Source organism: Periophthalmus magnuspinnatus, chromosome 10 (genome assembly GCF_009829125.3).
Source record: "Periophthalmus magnuspinnatus isolate fPerMag1 chromosome 10, fPerMag1.2.pri, whole genome shotgun sequence".
Classification (NCBI taxonomy): Eukaryota; Metazoa; Chordata; class Actinopteri; order Gobiiformes; family Gobiidae; genus Periophthalmus; species Periophthalmus magnuspinnatus.
Window position 1 is genome coordinate 11940666 of NC_047135.1, and position 18713 is coordinate 11959378.

Below are 18713 nucleotides of genomic sequence, written 5' to 3' on the forward strand. Positions count from 1 at the left end.
CAAACTTGGAGAGAAAATAGAAGAAAAGAGAAAGGGAGAGATAGAGAGAGATATACCGAGAGACATTGCGCTCAGAGAATTCAGACGCAGCGGTTTCCTAGCAACCGGACACTCCATTCCATCCATTCTGTTCCGAGGCGTAGTTGGACAGTATCGGGAGCGGAGGAGCATATGGGCTTAGTGAGGAAGAGGTTGCATCACGGGTTGATCAGATGGAAGAGAGAAAAAAAATGCTAAAAAAAAAAGACAAAAGAAAGATGTATATTTCACCTGCCAGCATGTCAGAACATATGCATGCTGAGGCTTTGTCATGCAAGAGCCCAGCAGACAAGCACAAACAATTAATGGTGGGCAGATGGCTTCAGAGGAGGAGGAGGGGGCGGAACAGACAGACGGACAGGGAGGTAGATTAGACTTAGCAAGAGGAAAAAAAAAAAAAATTAAAAACTGAAGTAAACAAAATGAAAACTTGAAGCTTTCTTGTTCAACTTTTTGGGGAGAGGAGGGGGGGTGCCTTGGAAGTGCTTCACACACGGGTTGATTTGATTGGCGTTTACTAATGAGTGGAGACAGCCAAACCAGGTCCTGCCCCCTCTGTACCCGCACACCCACACACAGAGCATCAGCTGTCAGCCTCTCTCTGCCTTTTTCAATGTGATTTCCCTTCTACTGAACACACAGGTTTCGAATGTCTTAATGATGGTTGGTAATGACAGTACAGATTTTTGTTGCACACTCACAAACTTCCTCACCACAACAAGAACAAAGCAGCAAATGGCATCTTGAGACTTCCAGTAGGGAAAATAATAAGCAATGAATGAAATGATGTTGTTATGAAAATCCAAGGAATGCAATCTGGTAATTCACACATATTAACTTTAATCAGCATTGTAGTCCAATAAAGTCAGATTTTCAGCGAGAATATTTACGATAGAGCCATGTATAATTCTTTGCAAAAAATGTAACTTGTTTTTCTATTGATTAACAATACTGACACTTACTTATGAACAACAGAAGTCCCCGTTTTGAGCACTTTTTTCATCGTGAGAAAGCACAGGCTATGTACATTCTTGATTTGATTTGAATACACTCATACAAACTACCATAGGAGTACCCCAAAGACCCCGCGTGGGTTGTTCTTGTTGTTTCTTGTCTAAAGGGGGTGATATAGAGTCAGACAAGGCCGCTTCTCTTACACAATATGTAAACGACAGAATATCGTCCGGAGGTAAACCATGTAGGAACTCAAATGGCAACCGGAGATCTCTTGGATATAGGATTTTCCGAACTGGGAATCCCATTAAAGTTCATCTCTACAGTTTGCTGATAAAGAGTGTTGAAACGGCGAAAAAACATAAAAGTCAGCAAGTCAATAATTAATTTTGGGTCTAGGATGCCAGGAAATACAAAAAAGCAAAGCAACAGCCAAACCACACAGCTTGTGCCACTTTTAGAAATCGGAGAAACTAGACGATAATAATAAAATACCATCATTTTGTCACAATTAAAGGCATTTGGAAATAATTTTTTCCTTATAGATCTCTCTGTTCGCTGCTTGTTCCGTCTCGCCGTCTTTTTCGATACAGTATAGAAACAGTAGAACAAATCAGAGTAGAGTATAAACAGGCAGTCTTTGGTGGGGCGGGGGCTTGGTTTCACTTTGTCTCTGTTACCTGCCCCCCACCTCGCTTAGAGTCATGAAGTGGATGTTGGCAGGGCAGTCGGATAGCTCGGGTTGCTGCTCTACGGGAAGGGAATAGTAACCGTCGTATCCAGGGACGCGCCCCGTAGAGAGGAGTTGTTGTTTTTCTGTGTCGCTCCAAACCCGACTTCCTGTGTCTCCTTGCTCCAATCGCCTCCTCTCTCTGTCCCAGGCCCCGTCAACCGCCCTCCTCCGAGCCTCCTCACGCACCCGCGCCCACTCCTCCTCCTCCGAGCCCCCGTAACGCACGCACAGGCACAGCGCCCCCTGCTGGAGAGTGATGTCAGCGAAGCGTCGAGTCCTGCCGTTCACGTTGGCGCTCATCTGGGAGACGCTCACATTGACCCCTCCCTCCAGGACGCGGCCCCCCACCCCCAAACCAAGCGCCAAGTCGTCCTCAATGGCGCGGGACTGCAGGAAGTGATGAGTGTCACAGCCCTGCACTGTAAAACTCAACCCGCTCAAATGGATGGCCCCGTTCAAAATGGCTGCCACTCGTCTGCTGTCCTCGCTGGCCACGCCGATGACCTCTGCACTAACCCGGCCGTGGGACACTGCAAAGCGGATGGAGGGTCCGAGGAGGGAGGGTCTGGAGGCGAAGGGGGGCGGGCGCAGTGCTCTGTGGCAGGTGGACCCCACGGGCTGAGAGACTAGAGGGAGGCGCTGTAGAGAGATGAAACTCCTCAGCTGACGACGCAGCTCACACTGGATCCCCAACACCACCTGCAGCAGAGGAGAGGGTTATTAATGAGCTAAAAGGTACTGTAAAGCTAAAAGGTACAGTATCAATGGAGTCTGTCTAAGTCTAGGTGTAAGTCCACTGTATAGACACAGTCATCAGTTGCAGTGGCTGTGGTCTGGCATTAGAGAAAATATTCCGTTCAAGTCAATTCAATAAGAAATGTTGCTTCTTCCTTTTTTAAGACATTTGCTGGCAGATTATGTATATTTTGTTAGAATCCTTCGGTATTTATGCAAATTTGTTCCACTGGACCATCTTATTCTTTTCTGTGTTTTTCTATCTCTATTTAGTAAAATATTAAGTCCGAAGCCAAAAGCATTTGCTCTTGTAATTGTTGAACAGTGGGGGAAGGCAGCTCTTCTTTATTAAAATTAATGATTTGTTATATCACACAGAGGATTTGAGCCTTCCGTTAGTGGGCGGTCCTTCGTAATCCAACTTTATCTATGCGATTTGAAAATCTATCAAGTCATCTCTTAAAGTGGTAAGATGTTTTCTGGTATGGCTCTATTAGTAACATAGGTTGGCGGTTTGATACAAGCTTCAACAAATGCATACTACTGCTGTGTCCTTAGGCAAGACACTCCACTCTTTAAAATGATTGTGTTGTGTGAGTGATTGTTGGTGGTTAAACTGGCTTTATGTGCAAATAGGTAATATTTTGGGCAAAAATGTATCTTATTTTCCGTACTTTCTTGCATTGGAAATTGCATTGAAAATGCAAGAAAAGCTCCTCACTGCAGTCACAGGGGCCAAAGTTTAGCAGAGGGCCATACAGCACTGACAGATTTGAAATCAGTGACATCAAATTAAATGTTACGGGTGCATGTTTAATGCAGTAGTTTGTTTTATTTCATCCATAAAAGATTGCCCCCATGACCAATAGGTTAAAAATGATTTAATTTTTTTTAAACTTTTTTTTTATGTAACAATTGATGATTGAATGAAGGTGTCAGTACAAGGCCTATAGGCCCCTAGTGGTAACAAAATATAGATGAACTAATATTAACAAATATTAGTAATATGTTGTTATGAGTAGAGACTCCCTTATTAACTGTTGGTACACATATGTTATCAAAAAAAAAGTGTAACCAATAAAACTTACTGTCTATTCATATGTGCAATTATATTCTCTACTCAAATCTAAGAACCAATGATGAGATTTTTGTTGCCATGGAGATAATAAGGATAATATATTGTTTACATAGCCTTAATATATAAGAGCGGTGACATTTTCTAAACTTAGACAATTTACATTTAGTAATTATTGTTTCACAAAGTCACAATGAAGAAACTGTGAGTGCCAAAGTTCACAGTTCACAATAGGTTTCAGTTTAACAAGAGAAGCAGAGAACTTTTATTCTATACTTTCAATGTACTTTTAAACTTCTAATTATAAAGTAATGTTCATGTTAATGAGATCAAAATGATTGAAAAAAGTATATATATATATATATATATATATATATATATATATATATATATATATACAGGTCAGATTTATATATATATATATATATATATATATATATATATATATATATATATATATATATATATATATATATATATATATATATATATATATATATATAAATCTGACCTGTAGAAAGTTAAATTTGACCTGTAGAAAGTTAAATTTAATGCCATTTCAGATAAGGCATTAGCATTAATAATAATCAGGTCAAGTAGTGTGCTGGGCATGATGATAATTTGATAATTTTGGTTTATTGTCACCTTGGTTGTGTCCCAGTCCTGAGTCTTGGTCTGAGTCTTCATGAGTTCATAGGTTTGCTCCATACTGGCCACCTCAGGCCTGGGGAAGCCCGGGACAACATTGTGAAGCTGGAATCCAAAGAGCTGCAGCCAACTCCCAATGTCTGCACACACAAGACAGAAAGAGAGAGAGAGAAGGAGAAAGAGAGGGAGAAAAGAGAGACAGAGGGAAGGAGAGGAGGATGAGAAAGAGAGAGGGAGGCAGAGGAAGCCAAGGGATGGAAGAGTGGTAGAAACAGAGAGGGAGGGAGACAGAGAGGGAGAGACAGGTAGGGAGGGAGAAGGAAAGAAATAGAGAGAATAGGGGAAGGAGTGAGGTATAAAAAGAGAGACACAGGTAGAGAGAGCGAGTGAGGGAGAGAACAAGAAAGAAAAGTGAGAGAAAGCGATATAGAGGGGTAGGCAGGGAGAAAGGAGGTGGATAAGAAAAGAATAAGAGAGCAGTGAGTGACAGAGAGAGGTAGAAAGAGAATGGGAAAGAGAAAGAGAATGAGTGAGTGAAAGAGGGCCAGAGAGAGGGAAAGACAGACAGAAGAAGAGACAGCGATGCAGAAAAAGTGAGCGGAAGAGAAAGAATGAGAGAAGGGTTGAGTGAGAGACAGAGAGTGTGAGGGAGGAAGAGAAAAAGAGTAAGGAATAGAGAAGGTAAGAGAAGGAAGGAGGCAGAGAGAGAGAGGGAGAGAGAGACAGAAAATCGACAGCACGTTAGAGTCTAGCGGTGTGTACTCTGTGAAGTAAACAGGAGTCATAAGGCCGTCCAAACAACACCTAGAACAGGAAGTCACACACTATAAGAGCTTAATACATCGCGGTGGCAGCTCGCGCGCCTGTTCCTGAGACAAACACATTTTTTTCTCCTTGCAATAAACCATTTCGCTGCAGGGGAATGTGGCAGGCCAAATGAAAGTTGCATAAAGCAGAATGACATAAATCCCATGCTATAGTCAAACTACTGAGTCTCTATTCGTATACTGCTTAGACTCTCTCTGTCACTTTTTGGGATAGGACCTGTTCCTGACAGGCCCAGGGACAAAACGCAGCCATCTTTGTGTAAAATAATGATCAGAGATGTAGCGGTACTGCCTATGTTTGGGTTGCCTCTCATCTCACCTCAGTTACCCCCTGAGCTGTGCCCTGTTCAGTGAGGTTGACAGCTGCTTCTGTGTGGTTGTGCATGTGACTCTCTGCACAGGTGTGACAATACGCTCTCTGTGTGTCTTTAGAGTAACAGAGTGAGTGTGTCTTACAAGTGAGGAATCATACTTCAGCTTATTATAACATGGATGTAAAAAAAATGTACGCGCTAGCTATTATTAAACTGTGATATGAAAATTATAGTAGAAATATTGACTTTTTAAAGTAAAGTTAAAATTTACTTTTAGAACTATAACAAATACTGTATGTGATCAATTTATATTTTAATTTATATTGGTCAGCAGTTGCTCAGTTAGTATAATCAGTTTCTGGCCCTCAAATACTAAAGAATACTGATTTCTGCTTCCAGCACTTCATACTGTTGCTGTATCCTTGAGCAAAACATATTCCCCGTAAGAATGAGTGTATTAAAAGCATTGATGGGAACAAACATGTCAAAGTGGCAGCTTCCATAGCTTATATAGCTATATATCACTGAAATAATACAAAAATGTGTAAATTTAAGCCTTCATAGCAAAAGTTTTTTTTGTATAATATGAGACCCTCACCTGTTGTAAACTGCGTCACCTCCTCCACTCTCCCCATGGGGCAGTTGTTCTTAAAGGCGTACAGGTTAAACGGCTTGGGTTCCTTACTAAGCTCTGCCCACAGCTCGTGATTGGGTGATGTCCACCGTCCTGCTAGGGTGTCATAGTCCCGCCTCCCCAGGAGCACCAATCGCGTGGCGGGATCATACAGCCCTCCGTGGAAGCCAATGACGAGCTGGAAGTCTGGATTGGTGTCTTGGTAGACCTCTCCGTATGGCGTATATAGAATTTCTTTGACTAATCGTCCCTTGCTTGAGAACACTGCTCTCGGACTGCCAGTGCTGTCACATGCGACGTAATACTCCTCCCCACTGCTCAGCTCCATGGCGATAAGATGCCCTTGGAGGTCATAATACAGAGAAGTGATCAAGTTACTGCTATGATTGTACAAATGTGTCACTCTTGTTGGTTGGGACAGATCAGCGTAGAAAAACTGCAGCTGATGGCCTTCGCTCGACTTTGTGGCCACTCTCCGCCCAAGCCCGTCGTAGCGGTACCAGACGGTGCGTTCACTGACCCGGTTGTACACTCGGGTCAGGAGTCCGTTGGAGTTGTAGTCGAAAAGGTCGTTGGCTCGTTGCCGTAGGAAACCGTCATCATCCACGCTGTACTGAAGCTCGCCCAGGTGAGTGATGCGGTCGCGCTGGTCGTAACGGAGTGGGGTCAGTCTGAAAGATAATTAAAAATAAAAATGTCATGTTTGAAGAGGGAGTAGAGCCTTCTAATGACCAGCGGTTCCGAGTCAAACCTGTGTTTTTATGTTCTATCCAATTATTTCACCTTTTAAACACAATTGAATCAAACAAAAAACTTGGAAACAGGTAAAATAATCAGACAAAAAGTTTGACATTGGGGAAGTTGGGGTCAAATAAAGTAATTCATATTTGAACATTTGTTCCACTCAAATGCTCTGAGAGAAATAATGAATTCTGTGTTAATGAGTGGAAACTTATTGAGCCCTCATAACTTTATAGAGGACATACAAATGTAGTGGGGTGTGGACTATGGGCTGTGAGCATTATCTTGGCTGAGGAACCTCCACAGAGAGCAGACCTGATCCGCGTCCAGTCCCCTTTTAGACCCAGAGTGTTTACATGTTGGCTGTTCTCTACATTTACTGAGGAGAGTCAAGGACAGACTGGCTTTTACCCTAAAATACTTCAATGTATGTTGTGACTAAGATACACAAATACTCCACATTAGTGCACCATTACAGTGTTGCCTATCCACAAACAGCTGCCTATTGAATTCAACTATACATGACCTAACCATATACTACACAATCAGAGGCCCAATTTGAAGAGAAAAAAGAAGAAAAAAAAAAGATATTGCCTAAGATTTGAAATAGGTATTCAATCAGATGAGAATTACTACAGGGTAACAACCAGGTATGTCAACCCAGTTTGTACAATTAGTCACGCCATTCAATGAGAGTCATGTGGAAACAACGGCTTGGAACTTGGGGCGACAGTAGCTCAGTTGGTAGAGCGTGTGTGTGTGGATCCTTGATGTAAAGCGCTTTGAGTGCCTTGAAGGTGGAAAAGCGCTATATATATGTCACCATTTACCAAATATTCGAGATGCAACATTAGACTAAGGATAGCTAACCTCTTCTTCACTCATGGTTCATCAACACAGGGTCTTTAATACATTGTAGTTGCCATAGTTACCTGGCGCTTGTGCCATGGCTGAGCAGGTTGATGTTCCCGTTGAGGTCGTAGCTGTATCTCCACTGGGGGCGTTCGTTCACAGACGCGCTCTGGAGCTGGCTGTCTGCATCGTACTCATAAGTGTAGCGTGTCACATTACTGTCCACGCCCACTCTGATGTCACAGGTGGTGGTGCGTCCTGCCGAGTCGTACTGAATGGTCATCCAATAAGCGATGGACTTAAGGATCTCGTACTGTACCTCCACCACCTGGCCGTATGAGTTAAAGACTTTGGTGTGCTTCATGAGGTGTGTGGTGATGACCTGGAAATAATAAGTAAAAACAAAATGATTTAAAGTAGTGTTTGGAGCAATGAAAATGTATTGGGCATTGATTGAAGACATTTTTATTCAATTGGGCTGACAACAAAAACATTGTAAAAAAAAGTCAAAATAATATGCCCAAGGACACAATGACACAAGTTCCAAACACAAATCAAACCTCTGACCTTTGGGTTGGAGGATGAGTGCTCTAACCACTGAGCCACTGTTGCCATTTGAATTTATTTATTTTGAACAGTGAAATGTAATTACCCTGAGCCAATTGGGACTAGAATTTAAGCAAGAAAGTTTTAAACTGCTTTTGATTCAAATTGAATATTATTTCACGACATTTCAAACATGTTGGGAGGGAAATACAAAAAATACATTTTAAACAAACACATAATTCAGTGATGCAGGACTATTTTTGTTCACCCTAGCCAAAGGGAAGATTTGTCATGCCCTAATTAAGAAGCAACACCTTCGCTTCCAAAACAGAGCTTTCAGACAGGTGGTGAAGCAAAGAGGCTAGAAACAACGACTAAATCTGACCATTTATAACTGGTTGCTTAAAATGGCTGACTCCATCTAACTTTGGTCTTGATCAGGTTCTACTGTTTGGCTCTCTGACTTCTACATCTGTCTATACATGCTATTCTTCCCACAACATTGCATTGTCCTTTACTCTACTTTCTAAATATTTAAACCATTTATGTATAGCCTAATTCAAATCACAATCAATTTATAGTTATCTCATTCTTATCAGGAAATTTTCTTATCAATAGAAAATTTCACACAACATATTACAGTGCATTGTATACACCCTTATCTGATTTAAACATGCCCCCTTCACCTAACAATGCCCCTTTTGTCATACCTGGTTGAGGTCATAGAAGATGACGCTGAATTTCCCAAACTGCTCAACCCTCCCGGACACGTCCACATATCGGTACAGGTCTATGGGCAGTGGGGTCTCGTTGATCACGGCCTGCATACTGGTCACTCGGAAGTTATTGTAGCTGTAGTCAAAGCGTGCATTCACCAAGCCCTCCTCACTGAAGCGGAAAATCTGACGGCTCGTCAAGGGACCTGTCAAAAGATTACAAAGAAGTATTAGAGAAAGAAAGTCAAATCGAAATCAGAGCAAGTAAGGAGAAGTAAGAAAAAGTACACCGGTAAGTTGTAGGATTATGGCATTGTTAAAGAATGTCTGTGTATTGTCACTGCTTCTATTAGTATGATGTAATGATCTCATAGTGTTTAGTTCAATGCTGACACCTTTTGTTGCTCTTGTAACTGTTAATGTGTTGTATGTGGCACTTAGCTGCTATGCCAACAAGTTGATGTGAAGTTTCTATTCCTCTGTTACTGGTCTGTTTGGAGACCGCTCGGCTAAAATAGACTGCTGTTGTTTTGTGCTTGTTTTGCTCTTGTTTTGGCGTGGGTTACGGCCTGCAGTAGCCCTTGTGTTCAGAAAATAAACAACTAGAAGAACTTCGGCATGTTTCCACAAACAAGAACATAACAATATATATATATATATATATATATATATATATATATATATATATATATATATATATATATATATATATATATATATATATATATATATATATATATATATATATATATATATATATCTCCTGCTGCTGGTAATAGCAAAAGGAAAATTCTATTCTATCAACTGGACAAAAGTTTTAGAGTGAAGTCTTTTCTGTCCAACTGACGGAATTGAACTTTTTTTTGTGTTATGGATCAAACCTGGAACACTGAGGGATTACACAGACTGCTGCTGGTAATACAGACAATGTTCTCTACATTTATATGATTGCTACTACTACTATTACCACTTCATTTAAAGGTGCACTATGTAACCTTTCCAGTGGAGGATGCTTGCCCCCATTGGGATTTTCTAGCTTTGCCTATATGTTCTACAGTATATGGCATTTAGCGTATCCTATCTCCATGGACACAAGCAGGCCAAGTTACAGGTCAAGTATGGATCAAACGTCATCATACAAACACCTGTAAGTGAATAAAGGCAAGTGCGATACATTTAATGCCATATTGTGGAAAATTCCACATAAAGCTTTTCAACCCAAGTGATGGTGTTTAAAAAAATAATAAATGTTGAAAATATCATAGTAGTGAATTAGGAATTTAGAACTTGTGGTAATATTACTACATAGACTGCTACCAATACTTGAATCCTCACCACCACTACAACCCACCAATGCTCAAAATGCTAAACGTTACTGCTACAACAAATTCTATCACAACAATGATGACAACTGTACAATTATCTAACCCACAACTATTTCAATTTTGTGTTTCACGAAATCAACAAATGGTCTTAAATTGGTGGTTTTCAGATTCTAGAATGTGATAATGTCATACTCTCAGATGGGGGGCAAGGGCCTGTTTTTCCTTTTCACTACCAATAACTTTGCCAAGAAATATTAAAAATATAAATGCACAAATGTTGAACCTGATCATTTCTATCAATGACTAGACCCAAGAACTCACTGTATTACAAAAATCAGAATTTTAACAATATTCATTTTACCTGCCCCCATATGTATTATAGAATGTTGGGATGTCATAGGTTATGTCATTGTAATAGGTTTGAGGTAGTAATTTTACACATAAAATTAAAACATAAATACCCAAACGCAAAAATAAATAAATAAAATAAAATAAATAAATAAATAAATAAATGCACTTCAAGTTGATTAAAGTTACCCATTAGTAAACTTTAATGGCATCTGCATTTCACACACTCAGCCGCACAGTCGGCGATCTAGCCTCCTATATGAGCCTCACTAATTAATTCAAATCAGGGCCTAATTCAACATCATTAAGGACGACACACGCAGCGCAATCCATTCTTTGTTAAGTACGCCACACCTCTATGGCGTTTGACTGGTGACCTTTCACATGGGGAGATAATTTAATCTGAAGACAATATCCATGATGGGCCAAGTGCGACTCGTAATGTCAGAACATCATGTTTAACAACAACATTCATCACATCTGCTGCTGCCTATACCACTGTATATGGGCTTATATGGGAAAAGGGGTGGTCTATTGGTTGTAACAAATAGGAGCCAGTAGAAAGCTAGAGAAATGAGCAAAAATGTTGATTTTAAAAGCTCAACAAGAGCATTTATAATGCTGTTGCCTCCTCAAAAATGCTCAAAATGCTCTGTTCCACCTTTTGATGCCATGAAGTAGTAGTTTTCAAGTTAACAGCTGCCTTTTACCTTTAGGTCAATAGAGATTGGCAATTTCACGTCTGAAATTATCCAAACAATTCTAGTGAAGGCGTATGGAGTTTAAAAACACAGTGGAACACCTCTTGTATTACCGCATGACATCACAAGGTGGAACAGAGTGTTTTCTGTCTGTGAGAAGTACAGGTTTAGCCCCATTTTTGTCCTATTTTTGATATAGTGTTCCCAAATCTGGATTAAACCTACGAGGCACAACTAAACCAGGGTTAAAGACATTAACAAGGATGCAACTGAAACTTAACTGGAGTCTGGACCAAACTAAAACCCTTAACTGCCACTAAGCCAAGAGTTAGACTGGAAGAGGACTCAATTCTGTCAAAAAGTGATGTAAACCTGCACAAAAATTGGGACTAAACAAGAATGACTGCACCCTTGACTATAGTGGCTCTGAATCAAAACTAACTAGGACCAAACCTTTTCAAAATCTGGGTTAAACTAGACTCAAAAACTAGAACCTAAACCATGACCCAATCAAGACTAAGCTGGGACTAAGTGGGACTAAAATAGATCCAAGCCAACACCAAATCTGGCCCAAACAGGACAAAAGCAGTAAGTATACTCCAGTGAGCTAATAGCACTTTAATCTAAATAATTGAATCTAAAGACAATATCCACAATGGGCTGGTGTGCTCCTTCCTATCACATCACCATCCATCACCTTTGCTGCTCCACACCCCCACAGCCCTGTTTGCAGAGAGAGCTTTCTATCTAATGAAACGGCATAATGGTGCTATTGGAGATGACTCCGATTGCAGTTAAAATGACTAAACGGGGCGCTTTGTAGACGTGAGAGCGCTGGATCAGCATTGGACCTTCTATTTTTATTTTCAGGGAATATTGGTTATAAACTCATGGGTAAAATCGGCACAGACTTAAGGAGAGGTGCAGCTTTTTCTCGGGCCCCCAGGGAACACGCAGTCTGCTTGTCTCGCTCCCTCAACTGTCACTTCCCCAAGCTGTCGTTGGTACTTTTCTTTCTCTCTCTACGCACTGCAAAACCCCAAAGCACACTTTACTACTCAAATAAGGAAGTTTGTTACAAGTTTTGCTAAATCTGAAAAAAAAACAAAAAAACAGCCTGTCACCGTAAGAGGTACTTTGCTTTTCTTACTTGCGTACTTACAACTTACCTACTACTATTTACTACTATGTTGTCTGTTTTATGTATAATTCGGTCATCTCTTTTGTAAAATAAATAACTTAACATTTCAGTGTGACTTGCTACTTTGATTGCACCACTAGTAAATAGGCACACATACAATTTCTTTTCTTTATTAACCAAGGATATTCTAACTTACATTCAGAATCTATTTCAAGACAGGGAGAGATTGGACAATATTTTACATATTTGGAGACAGGAGTACCCAAATGAATCCTACCCAGACATAGGGAGAACATGCAAACTAAGCCTTCATGGATTAGTTACTGTTCTCACACTATTTTATTCACAGTTCCTATTCTCTCTACATGTTGTTTTGAGTGGACCTTTCCCAATACTTACAGGCTGTAGATAGGGCTGCCCACTGTGCCCAATTAAAACTCATTTCTATCTAGATTAAATCATTTCAGTTCCTCAATGATCAGCTTGGAGCTTTTTTTTTTTTTTTTTTTGAAAGGTCAGACTCTAAAGGGATACATATATTTTCGGGTTAATGAGGTAAACTTTAATTTTAAGACTAAGGTACTTTAAAATTTTACAGTGTATTCTGATCCATTCTCCATAGAACTCTGAAATTTCCCGTGCCTACTCTTTGCCTCTCGCCTTGGTTCTCGGGGGACAATTACCACTATCTCCAACCCACTCCACGGGCGCGTTTGTTCGGCTGAAATGAGATCAGTTAAAGGGAAGGTGAGACTCTATTCACAGCGAGGGCAAAGCGATAAATGCATACGCATACCCCTCCCACAAGCGCTTCAAAGATTAAGGTCACATGATCAAAACTAACCAATCACAAGAGTCGATTTCAAAGAGATGTGGATCTATGGACGACCCAGAATGAACTAAGGGTTATAGGAGGACTGGGACAAGCTAACAATGTTGGTATACTGCTACAGCTAAAAGCCTGTTCAAATTATCATAACATTGTTGCTAATAGAGTCATTTGTGAAGTCCAGTGTGTCTCCAGCTAATTTTCCATATGAGATGTGGAACAATTGTCACATTACTGCGGCCGTAATTGACATCCTCAGGTCAAGGCCATCAACACTGAGTCGGCCTGTATTCCCACACATAATATGAGTAACACAGCAATTAAATTTCACATTCACTGCTGTTTTTCCAAGGCCTTTAATAAACTGTTATGAAGATCACTTATTCACTACTTAAACAGACTGTAGAATATGGCAGGTGTTGTTCCCATGTCAGGTATCGTGTGCATTCTTTGTTTGGATGTAGTGTTACATTATAATTAGATATATAAACTTAAAGAAGACATATTATGTTTGTGTCTGCTATATAGTTATAATCTATGACACCTGTGGATTATTATGTTATAATTTGGACATTTTAAATCACAATATTCATTTAAAACGCTGACTCTTGCTTTTGAAAATTGCCAATGGGTAATGACGTCGCTGTAAACACAGCAAAGAGATGTGAAGTTGTGGGCACCTCCAGCGAATAACCACTAATCACGCTTGGGAGCTGCAGATTTTTTTTCATTCGTACCAAAATGATTACACAACATTGTTTAATCCTACACAGATTAAGAAAATAACACTGGAGAACGAATTAACTAGAGGGCAGTGGAAGTATGCCGGTGGTGGTGAAAACAGAAGTTGATTGGCAAAATAGATAAATCATAGATAAAAATAAATCATTGATAAAAATAGATAAAACATAGATAAATTACTTCAAATACAACTTTGGGTGAGCAAATGTTGAGGGGAAATGACTATAACATGTTTTTTTGGTTTGTTTTTTTTCATGAAATTGTTACATGAGAACATTATAATAATTCAAGTAAGACATTTACTTGATATTGAGTATTATTTGTTGCATATTTGCCAAAGCTTATACATTTTGTAGTAATAACTAAGTCTTTAATGTTGACATCTCAGTATACAAATGTATAATATGCATGCTAATATGGCCCCTTTATAAAAAACAATACAAGTAAAAAAAAATAGAAATGCTAGTACACATCTACGCACATAAATGCATCTTTTGATATAGCATAGTAAGCTAGGATAACCTGGCATTCAAAAGCAGAAGTAGTAAAGGTTTCAGAGGGCCCCAGGAGATACACAGGAACAATATGGCCCAGTGACTGAACTATACTGAGCTTTGGGAAAAGAAAAATCTCATGTAAATACGCACAAAACAAGGTGTAAAATATGAACGCCCCCATCACCGCAGTCACATTCATATATGTGGTTGTTTACTTTGATCCGAAGCTGGTGGCGGAGGAGAAGGGGAGCTGTGCACAGGAGGTGGTCTGAGTTTGCTGCTGCGGTAGACCACATGCACTCTGAGAACTCAGCCTCTTCACACTCCTAACTGACGCCAGACGGTTACACATCAAATAACATCTGCATGCTCAAAACACGGCAACTGATGGGGCAGCAAAGTGGTGAAAGTGGTGCCATTAAACTTATCTATCTCCATGGAGACAAGCAAGTGCTGCCACCAGGCCAAGTAATAGGTTATCTCTGTGGTGAGACAACCCAGATCACGGTAAGAAAACATTGTTCAGGGTATTTTGGGCAATAAAAACACCTAAGTAAAAAGCCAGATAAACACTTTTATTGCCATACTGTGGAAAATTTCAGGAAAAGAAATACCATCACGATGGAGAAAGGCACCAAAGTTTAAAGTTTTGGATTAGACTACAGAGATAAAAAAGATACCTTTACATGATTTTTAAACTAATGGACAGCACATCATGTTATATGCGCAAAACATATTTTATATATATACATATTTACTAGGATTAAAAGGTCCATATGATATTACTGTTGTAAACCACGCATGATAAATCTGTCTGTAATACAGTACCCCCCCTTTAAAGTGGTACTAAACACCTAAACTCCACCCACAACCACATTTCACATAGAGCTGCTAAATTGGGCAGTCTTTCGTGATGACTTCTGAAACTTGCAGAGGGCACTGAAGGCAGCAGATACTAAGATTTAGGCACTTTTTAACCAGAAAACTGCAAAAAAGTTTGAACAAAAAACATTGTCAAAAAAGACTGGGAACACTAGATAATGCTAATAAAACATCATATGCACAGTTTAGTCTCAAAAATAGTGGATTTAGTGTTTAGCTCCACTTTGAAACACACGTACCTGTCTCACTGTAATGCATTACCTCCCCTTTAACCTCCTGAGTCCTGGCGTCCTCATATGTGGACAACACATTTTTGGTTTGTCTGGGCCACAGTGCAAATTATTAGAAGAAGAATAACAGCAACAATGTAAATATATTATATATATTCATTTTTAACAGTTTAGAATGTTTAGAATATTTAATTTAAATGTTTTTTTGTTTTTCTTCCTGCTCCTGTCTCTTCACACGAGACACTTTGTTCCAAGAGACACAATTGTTGTTTCTCATTTAGTTTTTACATTTAGGACAAATGTTGCTGTTCAGGGTCTTAATAAATAGTTTTTGTAAATCATTATTTAAATGTTTTATCAAAATGAGTAAAATGTCACATATGAGGACGTTTGATTTACATAATTTTTTTCTCAGAAACTACATAATGTAAAAATATAATTCTTTGTATTTAGACTCATCAGGTCCAATCAGAACAAATAAAGAGAAATTAAAGCATCTCATGCAAGAGCCCGGGTCTCAGGAGGTTAAACACACACGTACCTGTCTGTCTGTAATACAGTACCTCCCCTTTAAACGCACAAGTACCTGTCTGTCTGTAGCGTATGGAGCTGATGAAACCATTATGAGTCAGGTGAATTGTCTTAATCGTCCCCGAAGCTTCATCATAAGTGAAAGTCGCCAAAGAGGAGTCGTACACCACCTCTGACAACCGTGCCGCCGCTGTGTACCTGCAAAAGACAGGGAAATACATCAAAATCATATCACACATTTTTACTAAAACAACTCAATGTACCACCAAAAAATAGTTAATCTTGGAAAAAACAAATAAAATATAATAAAGCAAGGGCCTATCATCACTTCTAATGTGGCATTTTTAATGCAGCATACTCTGTTTTTACTGCACCTCTCTTATACATGCATAAACACACTCTTACACACACTCATACACACTCTTTTACATGCATACACACACTCTTACACACACCCTTATACATGCCTACACACTCTTACACACACTCTTATACATGCATTCACACACTCTTACACACACCCTTATACATGCATACACACTCTTACTCACACTCTTATACATGGACCTTAACTAAAACAATTTCATAAGAGTTCATTCTTGTTAGAGCCAACAAATATGCTAATTTCTTTAACTAAATCTTTAATACATCCAATCAACCAAAAACATATATTTAAAAAAAAAAAAGTGTGTAAAAAGTGTAATTATAATGCTCATGTTTCATTGAAAGTTTGGATCTAGGTGAGGTAAGTTTATTGATCATATTTATCATAAGTGCTTTACATAATAAGAAAGACATTAAAATTACAACATAAAAATCGTTATAAAATTTACTTGAATAGAAAAGTCCTTACTCATCCCTTCTTTTCATTTTTTATTTAAGCCATAACTTTACTTTGCCAAATATAACACACTGACACATGACATATGATATTAGTCAACAAAATTACCACTGCTTGCAAGGTCCCATTTAGTTGTCACACATTTCCATATTTCATCAAAATTAGCTGGGCTAGTGCTGCAGCAGTTATGGTGTTTCATATGGTGAAAATGGGCCCATTCATTATAATGTCCCCACTGGAGCCAATAAGGAAGAAAAATGCTTAAATGCTTGAATGTCTTTGGCTATACTATGTGTCCTGCAGCTCTCGTGACAATCACATCGCTGCAGTGTGAACATAGTGAGATTACTAAAACGTTGACCTTTTAATCAGGATCCTCATTAGGCCAATCACAGTCATTTGTAAGGACAGCTGGATGTGTGCACGGCTTTTTGTCACTTCAACAGATGTAAAAGAGATTTGAATATTCAGCAATTATAGTCTTTAATTGCAGCACCTTCATCAAGCCAAGAGTAATGTTTTATATGCTCGAGCTGTGGGGGCTGTGGGAGCTGTAGGTGAGTAGTACTCAGTTACATTTATGAATTAATTTTTAATACAATTGTTCTTTTTGAAGTAGTTTACCTTAACACAGCAGTGTATTTTACAATGCACTGTTATTTAAAGTGTCCATATTACGCTATTTTCGGTTCTATTTTATAATGTCGTTTCCTCCTCACTCCCCTTTTGTTCAGAATTGTATTTATTTATTTTTTTACTTTCCTCATCACAAACCAAACATATCTAGAGTTTTGTTTTATTCACAAATTTAACTTATAAAACCTACATATTTAGGCTGAGTTCTTAAGCACTTAACATTGTGATGTAATGTGATGATACAGGAAGCACTTCACTGTGTTTCTAAACTCCATACACCTTCACTAGAGTCATTTGGATGATTTCAGTCCTGGTATTGCCAATCTCTACTGAAGAAAAAGGAAAAGTAAGTAAGTTGGTAACAGAAGGAACAAACTGAGTGGGACAAGTATTTGAATCTCACGCAAGTACTGATGACTCAGTGGTTAGAACATTTGACTACTAACATAAAGGTCCGCAGTTTGATACTAGCGTCAACCAATACTGGTGTGCAAAAATATGTAATACCGACATCGTGGAGTGCTGTATCGATATATATGTACAGTATTGTTGTTAAAATACATTTATATAGTGTAAATATCCCATCATCACTATCATAACTGGTCTTTATATATGATGTGCAGTATACTGATTATTGCATGTATATTGATGCTGTACTGTGAGCAATGTATTGTGTATCATACTGTGATTTGCAGCCCTACCAACCAATACATGTTATAGTACTGTTGAGGGGCCCCTGGACACTTTACCCACCATGTTTGTGTGTGTATGAATGTGTCTGAAAATTTAATAAAGCATAATGTATTATTATTATTATTATTATTATTATTATTATTATTATTATTATTATTATTATTATTATTATTATTATTATTATTATTATTATTATTATTATCATCATCAATTACCAGTGGTGGAACAAAGTAAAAGGAGTAAAATACTATACTTAAGTAAATTTTAAAGTAGGTACTTTTTATTTAACTTTTACTTTACTACATCTGAGAGCAGGTATCTGTGCTTTCTACTCCTTTCCATTTTTGAACTGGACTGAAAAGTTAAAGTATTTTTTTTCGGTTTGAAAGAGCTAGGAAAAACTATTGATTCAATTCATCACAAATCTTTATCCAAATCTAAACATTTGAACCCTTAAGACCCTAAAATATGTGCAAAATACTTTTACTTTTTACTCTTTAAATA

General features: G+C 38.8%; 1 protein-coding gene across 1 annotated transcript in view; it reads right to left on the reverse strand.

The window, feature by feature from the left end:
- Positions 1 to 870: 870 nt before the first annotated feature.
- The window catches only part of tenm1 (teneurin transmembrane protein 1), a 431225-nt gene continuing 413382 nt past the window's right edge, over positions 871 to 18713 (reverse strand). The window contains exons 33-38 of the mRNA XM_033974050.2: positions 16095 to 16237; positions 8809 to 9020; positions 7633 to 7934; positions 5924 to 6630; positions 4182 to 4324; positions 871 to 2425 (exon numbers count right to left, since the gene is read on the reverse strand). Of these exons, the coding sequence (XP_033829941.1) occupies positions 1670 to 2425; positions 4182 to 4324; positions 5924 to 6630; positions 7633 to 7934; positions 8809 to 9020; positions 16095 to 16237 (2263 nt within the window). The 3' untranslated portion in view covers positions 871 to 1669. The remainder of the gene's footprint in view (positions 2426 to 4181; positions 4325 to 5923; positions 6631 to 7632; positions 7935 to 8808; positions 9021 to 16094; positions 16238 to 18713) is intronic.